At 36.1% G+C, this 8,459-nt stretch overlaps 1 protein-coding gene across 1 annotated transcript in view; it reads left to right on the forward strand.

Annotated features, from left to right (window-relative positions):
* pot1 (protection of telomeres 1) overlaps positions 1-7,941 on the forward strand; it is an 82,389-nt gene extending 74,448 nt beyond the window's left edge. The window contains exons 18-19 of the mRNA XM_008111229.3: positions 1,188-1,293; positions 6,429-7,941. Of these exons, the coding sequence (XP_008109436.1) occupies positions 1,188-1,293; positions 6,429-6,538 (216 nt within the window). The 3' untranslated portion in view covers positions 6,539-7,941. The remainder of the gene's footprint in view (positions 1-1,187; positions 1,294-6,428) is intronic.
* Positions 7,942-8,459: the final 518 nt, after the last annotated feature.

An 8,459-nucleotide genomic window follows, 5' to 3' on the forward strand; every position in this document is an offset into this window, starting at 1 on the left:
CTCCCACACACGTTTGAAAATACTAGCTAGATGGGTCTAGTCTGAGTGGATCTACCACCAAATCTGTATATTGCCTACAGCTAGCCACAAAGATCATCCATTCTTTTAGCATTGGGTGGTTACTGGTTTGCCTAATGCCTAGGCTAATGAGCTTCACACCCACTTTCTTAATTGCCCCACAGTGTTTCTTTGAACCTGCAGTAGCATCACTCTTGAGTTATAAAATGCATAGATGTGTTGTAGAGAATTAAAATGGTAGGCACTAACCTTTGCTCTTAGTTGTTGTCTTTCGCTGCTGCATATGCTGGCCACTGTCATCATAGCAATTATGGCAAAAAACAGCATGCTTCAAACATCTTTCCTAAGAAAAAATGCGAGAAAAAGCCTCCTTGTGAAAAAGAGCCCTACCACATATGGCAAGAAGATTCACTCATAGAGTATTGCTCATTCTTAAGTACTGAGCAATTTCTTTACTGATAAGGAATTATTTCACAAAATATCTAGCGTAGTTTACTGCAATATAATTAGTCTCAAAATGTTCACTTTGTAGTTAAAAATGATTTAAAATTACATTTCAAACTCCAAAATGATTGCTTCAGGGTTAATAACTGGGTCATAATACCCCAAAGAGTATTTGTGAGATAGCTTCATGTCAGCAGTAGAAATTATTCACTGTACATTTGAGTCTTACATGAGTAACCTGTTGTGAACTTCATTGTAAAGAGACAGTATATTATTTTGTATATCTTGATTGGGTTTTTTTTACCCTCCAAGGCAGGGTCATTTTAATTTAAGGTCATTTATGAAGTAAATCTAGCTTTTAACATATTTCCTTTTAATCCTTTAAAAAGGTGTGTGTGTGTGTGTGTATGTGTGTGTATGTATGTATATGTATATATATATATATATATATATATATATATATATATATATATATATATATATATATATCTTTCTTTTAAGTTGTATTTTTTTTTACTCTCTATAAGTATTATTTTATTTTTCCTTACTTGTATTAGTTTAAAAATGGAGACATAAACAGTTGACTTATTTTAAAATTTCAGGCTCAAAGTGAAATCTTTAGAAAAGCTTTTTTTTCTATTGGGTTGCTGTGAGTTTTTTCAGGCTGTATTTTTCTATTGTCCAGTTCAACTATATCTCTATATTATTTTTCCTGTCTCTTCTAGCAAAAATTCTTCCAAATTCCAGCTTCTGAAGTCTTAACCAATAGCATTTTTCAAGAGATTATGAAAAGGCTCATGAAGAAACTTTGCCCTGAGCACAATAATCTAGGTAAGGATTTTAAGCATAGATTAGATAAAATATTTAGATATTAGGTACCTCAGAAAAGCACTTCCATTAAAATGGAACAGAATCACCTAACATAGTGGTTCTCAACCTGGGGTCCCCAGATGTTTTTGGCTTACAACTCTCAGAAATCCCAGCCAGTTTACCAGCTGTTAGGATTTCTGAGAGTTGAAGGCCATAAACATCTGGGGAGCCCAGGTTGAGTACCATTGATCTAACGTCATCTTTTGGTATCAACCTGCTAAATGACAACAGACACATCATCTAGTGCTGCCATTAAGTTCCCGGTGGCCAAGGGGATAAAAGCCTCGTAACTTGAAGGTTGGGTTGCTGACCTGAAAGCTGCCAGGTTCAAATCCCACCCGGGGAGAGTGCGGATGAGCTCCCTCTATCAGCTCCAGCTCCATGCGGGGACATGAGAGAAGCCTCCCACAAGGATGATAAAACATCAAAACATCCGGGCGTCCCCTGGGCAACGTCCTTGCAGACGGCCAATTCTCTCACTCCAGAAGCAACTCCGGTTGCTCCTGACACGAAAAAAAAAAATTAAGTTCCAACCAGGAAGCAAACTGGGCAGTTCGAAATCAGCTGTTCCAAAAATATACCCATCAAATTTTGACTTGCTACAATCACATTAATTCAGTAGGTCTGCTGTTCAAGCTAACAATTAAATTTAGGCCTTAGAAATGCTACCCCATTGTATGTCCTATCATCTGTTAGGGCACTTGATTTCTACACCAAGCTGATAAATATGATATTTACTCGAGTCTAATGCTCATTCTTTTGGACTGAATTACATTGCCAAAATTGAGATGTGCATTAGATTTGAAGGTGCATTAGACTCATGCAGCTAAACCTATCTGCGTGAAAAAGCTCAGAGGAACCCAGGAACCCAGAGCCCGGGTGGGGAGGCAGGAAGCAAGAGAGAGGCTGTTCCTAGTGGTGGCAGCACCTCACAGCACCTGGAGAAGGAGAAGCACCCAGCTGGCAACTCAGTAATTCCAGCCTCTTAGTCACAGATCCTGCCTTCCAGGTGGCTCTCGAGGTCTCTTGCCTGCCCCTCCTACGCTCAGTCCCATTTGGTTCCCAACTGGCCTCATATACGGGGCCCTCAAAACCTAGGTTTGGAAAATCTCATGAATGAGGCCAGCTGAGGATCATGCAAGGCTGGTAAGTTTGTCAGCTTTGGCCTAACAGAGGGACATGGCTTCCCAAATGGCCTCATTCATTTTGCCTGCCTTCCTAATGTATGTGTATGTTCTGTTAGGTGCATTACATTCAAGGGCAAATCCATTTTTTATAATATGCACCTTCAAAATTGAGGTGTGCATTACATTTGATGGTGCATTCTCAAGTAAATATGGGTATGTTGATAATTCAGACTATATTTTGGATCTGAATCATCACACATTCTCAATTACCTGTACTTTTGTCCAAAACTCAAAGACCAAAAATAAAAATATTGTTTTCCTTTGATGCATTGAAATGTATTGATTTTTCAGCTTGAAATGCCTTACCTTACTACTGTTTCATCAACAGCTGCAAGTCAAAGCCTTTTAATATCATTTTCTTTGCCTGCAGGAAAAAATAAAAAACCAAAAAAGTCAGTAAAATCTGTGCGTTCTTTGCTAGCTTGCTGATTTGCCTTCAGACATGTTCATTTCAGTAGCAACTAGTGTGAAATGCTTGCGGCTTACCGGAATGATTAAATTTCCTGCAGAGATTCAGAGAGATTGCTTTGTTTGTCTGCTTTGGTATTAAAAGAAGAAAGCAGTCATATGGCATCTTTAATTTAACTATAAGTTTTCATAGACAATTGTCCACAAAAGTTTATGCTGAAATTAATTAATAAAGGTGCCTTATAATATCTTCTCCCTTGAACCAACTGCTTTCAAAATTCAGATGATACCAAGTTCATGAAGAGTAATAATTTTGTTACCACACTGAGCCTTGGAAGGAAAATGCAACCCTTCCCTCAGATGTATAATAGTAGCCAGGGATCTCCAGGGATTTCCCCCCATCAAAACTCTGACCAGTGACATATCAGAGCTCCCATCCATATTCCCTTTTTTCCACCTTCCCTGAAATTTTGAACTTTATCTATTATGCATGTTATTATACTGCACACTATAGTTAACATTAATATCATTAATATAATAGCACACTAGGGGATGAAGAGAATATTCAAAAATTGTGAATATGTTTTCCAAGTGTCAGAAAACCATGGCAAGAATTCGGGTCTTATTGTGCACAAACTTTGCATAATTTATGTTTTTTTCTATGTGGGTAAATATTGTTTCTGTGCAAGAAACACTATTCTTTTTTGTAAAAAACTATTTTTACTGAATCCCCAAGTAAAGGGATTCACAGCATTTTCTGTATGGGAAATAATTTATGTATTAAAAATGGCATGTGTATGTTTTATGCAAAATATATCCTAAACTTCAAATAGTCCTCCGAAATTGTAGTTTATGAAGGTATTCTCGCTGCAGAAGAAAATTGCTAAAATCATTCATTTCTTCCTTTAAGAATGAAATTGGCAAATAATTGCATCCCTATTGTACGTTGTAGTATGGGGATCAGGCAACAGACTTCCAGCTTCTATTTTGGAGTCAAATCAAAGATTTATAGATGTGACAGTGGAATCTTGGACTCCGCATAGAATAATTGACATCTCTGTTGCTATACCAAGAAATGGAAAATCAGCAATAGATCTTTTTCACTTAGGTCTCATTCAACTGTTGAACACAAGTGAGAAGTCTTTGAAGATTAAAGTACATAAACAGAATTACCACCTGTCAGGAATGTCTAAAGTCTGATTCATTGGAGAGGAATAGCTATGCTAATGTAGTCCACCAGTGTTGCAACTTGTGATTCTTTATATGATGCGTCTGCCACTTTGTTCAGTCTGAGGTTTCTGAGAGAATTATTGGATAGGAAGGCAGCCTTTTTACCAGCTCTAAAAGGTCGCCTTCAAATGAAGTCACAGATGGCATCACTTGCTGACCCATCAGACAAAGTCACAGATGGCATCACTTGCAGTCCCTTCTAATCTTTTATAATTGCTAACCTTCCCATAACCTCACGGAAAGATCTACAAAGCCTGAGTTGGTTTGTGCATTCACTAGATAAAGTGGGTCCAGTTTTGTGCCAAATTAGTTCAAAATGCCCTTTAACTAAATAAGGATGTGACTGCTTGAGTGTGTATATCGATAAATATTTCTGAATTAAATGCTTGCTTGTGTTCCCCATAGCAAAAGTTGGTTTCTCTCTGTGTTGTAGATAGACAGACAGATAGATTGATGAGCTTTGTGAGAAAGACAAGAACAATTGAAATCATGACTCACTAGCAGAGCTGTAAGAAATAGGCTTTGTCCTTAAGAAGTGTAAATGTCTGCTAGAATCAGTGACAACTACTAAAATTTATGGATTTTATGCTGAGTTTTCAAAAAAGAGCAAAAAGTAATATCTTCTATGCTGGTGTACAGGGGGACACTGATTGCATTTGGCAGTGGTTCCTGTATGAGCGTGTAGTGTTTTAGACAGAAACCAAACTGGATTGTTTAAAATATCCAAAATACAGGTTTTTGCTTTAGGTTATGTGGAGTGGGGGTGTTATATAATATGGAGAAGATGTATATTTCATATTGAGCTTGCCCTGAATTTATAAAACAGGTATGATCCATTTGCTTTGCTGTACGTTTTGGGCATATTTGTAGACCCCTAAGAACTGCCATTTCACCCTTAGGAATATCACTAGAGGCAACAGAATTGTGATTTGCGGGGTTTGCAGCAACAAAATTCAGCAGCAGGCCATTTGAAAAATCCAGAGTTTAGGTGTTTGACTGGTGTTCTTCCAAATAATAATAATGATAATAATAATAATAATAATAATAATAATAATAAATGCCTTTTTTATTTAATTTGTAAGAGTTTATCATGTGGTAAATGTGTGTGATATGTAATATGTTTCTTTAAGTTTGCTTTTTGATTATTTTTTGGTTTTATAATTTTGTATTGAAATTGTTTTATCCACTGTTTTGATCTGCTTGTTTGTTTTCAGCATTGAATGTTTGCCACTTTGTCACTTTTGTTGGAAGTCCCCTCGGGGAGATAGGGCAGGTTATAAATAAATTATTATTATTATTATTATTATTATTATTATTATTATTATTATTATTATTATTATTATTATTACAACATTAAATGTAGTACCCATCTCTCTCTGCGACTCAAGGTGGGATACAACATCATTGAAACGAGATTTAAAAAACTTAAAACACAGCAAGATACATAGAGTTAAAATACAAGTTAAAATCCATTGATGGAATGCAGATTAAAATTAACAACTTAAAACTTTACTTCTAAATGATCATCCAGTAATTTTAGCCCATAGTACATGAGGTTAATTAACCAATGATCACATTTTGATTAAATCACATAGCCCCCTCCCACCCCCACCCCAGTAAAAGCAGCAACCTGGAGAGTGCCCACTGCCCATCTCTGTTTTTGAGGGGAGACGGGAACATAATTGTGTTGTTTCTCTTGTCCCTTGTCCACTTGTTTGTCCCATTGTTTTCACTACAGTAGTATTGCACCAGGGATAACAAGGTCTCCACTGGGACTGAGTGTGGGTCATACCAGCCTAGAAGATGAGAAGAAAGGGGAAAATAGAACTGAAAAATGTTCACATGTTCACTTCCTTTCCTCCTCCCCTCCTCCCTTTAGGTTACTTTGAAGAACAAAGCAAGGTGCCAAATGGAGTACACCTCCTTTTATAGTGAGATTACTACTGCTGTGAGCTTCCAGGAATGAGAATAGATTATTATTATTATTATTATTATTATTATTATTATTATTATTATTATTATTATTTTGGTGGAGCAGGAGGCATATAGGTGCTGGTTGAAGAATTGTCATGGTCTGGGAGGTGCCTTACAGAGCTTTGTCCTTTAAGCTACATAAAATACTTACAAACTAAAGCTGTGTGTTATATGCCATCTTATCCATAGACTAAATTTTTGTCAATGTTTCTCTTCTATAAGACGTTTTTCCTGGTACAGTTAACTGTAAAGTACAGGAATTTACATATATACTGATAATGTGATTTTGTTTTGTAGATCAGTTGCCATGGCTGGAATGCTTCATCAGATCATATTATGTTGAGGATGAAACTGAAGAAAAACTTTGCTATCAGATTTTTAACACTACAATTGCTGAAGATGTCTGACATACATCTGATTACTTAGAAGATTCAGTGGTTTTAACTTTCTTTTAAAAAATCAATATATCAGATATGCTGATGGTTTATTGAAAGTGTGCTTTTATTAGATATGCAAATAGTTCCTTTGTACTGAATTAACATAGAGTTTTCACAGTTTAAATATCTGCTGTTCTGTCTATGTTAATTGAAAGTTCTTAGTGTTTCTTCAGGATAAGGAAGTGTGTTCAAAGGGATACTCTGCAGAAATTTCAGCTCATAATCCCACAAAATATTCTAATGAACCAAATGCATCCTGATGTGATAATCTTTAAAGAGTCTAAAGGAACTGCCATATGATCTCCCTCCCCCCTTAGTCATGGAACAAGGGTTATACAACTTCAGGCTATCATCCAAAAACATTGAGTCCAATCCTATGTTCAACTTTTTGATAAATGTTGATCATTATAGTGGTGCCTCTACTGGTTATAACCCTTCCTTCTGTATAGTTGTATAAAATGCTGCTTTAGTAGTTACAGTGCAGAAACACCATATGGTAGCAGACTTGAGATGTACATTGATGCAGTTAAAATTTTATATTTCCACAGTAACAGCATCCTATTTCACACAGATGAAAAATATCAAGCAAAATTTGTGGTCTTCTATTTATCAAATTTTTTATTGTAAATATAAACATGGAGAATAGAATATGGATATGTCAATCCAAATCTGTTAATATAAAATGAGAAATGACAAAATAATGCTAAGTGCCCTTTAAGATCAGTGTTGTATGTGATAGTACTTTCACACGTATGTATATATCCATTATGTAGTACATGTCTTAGCTACATTTGGTCTTGGATTACACTCCTGTTGATCTGCTTTTCCCTTTCATGTAATCAGATTTAGGTGCCTGTTTTAGAAATAGGGACTTCAAGTCAGTGTACTAATTAACTCCCATAGTGAAACTAATTACTTGGTTTTGTTTATCTGCACTCCAGTGACATGTTTGTTTTTAATAAAAATGCATACATAACAGTTTATATCCAAAGGAGAGAACAGTATTGTATTAAAATTAATGTCATGCTTGCCCTATTAACAGTGCATTCCAAGCCATGTCAAAATACTTAAATTTTTGCCTCTGGCTAAATTTGTCTCAATAATAAGATCATGAGGTTTCTGGACAATAATACATTGTTCTTGTAGTAGTCTCTTGAAATTGTCATTGGACTTCTTCTGTACTGCCCATCCTGATTTAGAGAAACATTTAACTGTAAACTTGGTAGTAGCCGTTTTAGCAATTACCTTGGACAGAATCCTATCAGAGTCTTTTGATTTCCGGTGCAAAATTGAGAGAACTATTTTCACAAATGTGAATGGGCCTGCTTCCTTTCCTTTGAACATGTAACTCTTGCAATAAAGTCTTAAAAACAGCTGTTTGTCTGCATTCTTAGATCAAGGGACTTTTAAAATACTAAAATTTAATCAGTGACATTAAATATTTGTAACAAAGATACTTTACAGACCAGCCCTTCTGCAAACACTTAATCTCTTCACTCCAATGGGATATAAGGCTTAACTGATTTGGATTAGTCAAGGCAAAGGCCCAAATCTCATCCTCCGAGAGAATCCAGCTGGCATTATTTACTACTGAAACTGTCCAGATTCACCTGGGTTCAAAACCTGTTTATCCCAGCTCAACCCAGTGCTACTTCTCTTCTATCTCCTCTACTCTGTTTCTCACTAGTCTTCCACATCTGCCCCACAAACCGCTGTGCAGATTCTCTTTCCCTTTGTCTTCTCTTTCCACTCCTGGTCTTTTTTATTTTTTTATTTTTGTTTTGCTTTATTTCAAAAGCCATTATGTGGTGCTGTTTTTAGTGATTGGGCTCTTTTAACAATTTGGCCCACAAGAAAACCTGGACAGTCGTCTTTGAAGAATTTGCCCAGC

This window comes from Anolis carolinensis, chromosome 5 (genome assembly GCF_035594765.1).
Source record: "Anolis carolinensis isolate JA03-04 chromosome 5, rAnoCar3.1.pri, whole genome shotgun sequence".
Lineage (NCBI taxonomy): Eukaryota > Metazoa > Chordata > Lepidosauria > Squamata > Dactyloidae > Anolis > Anolis carolinensis.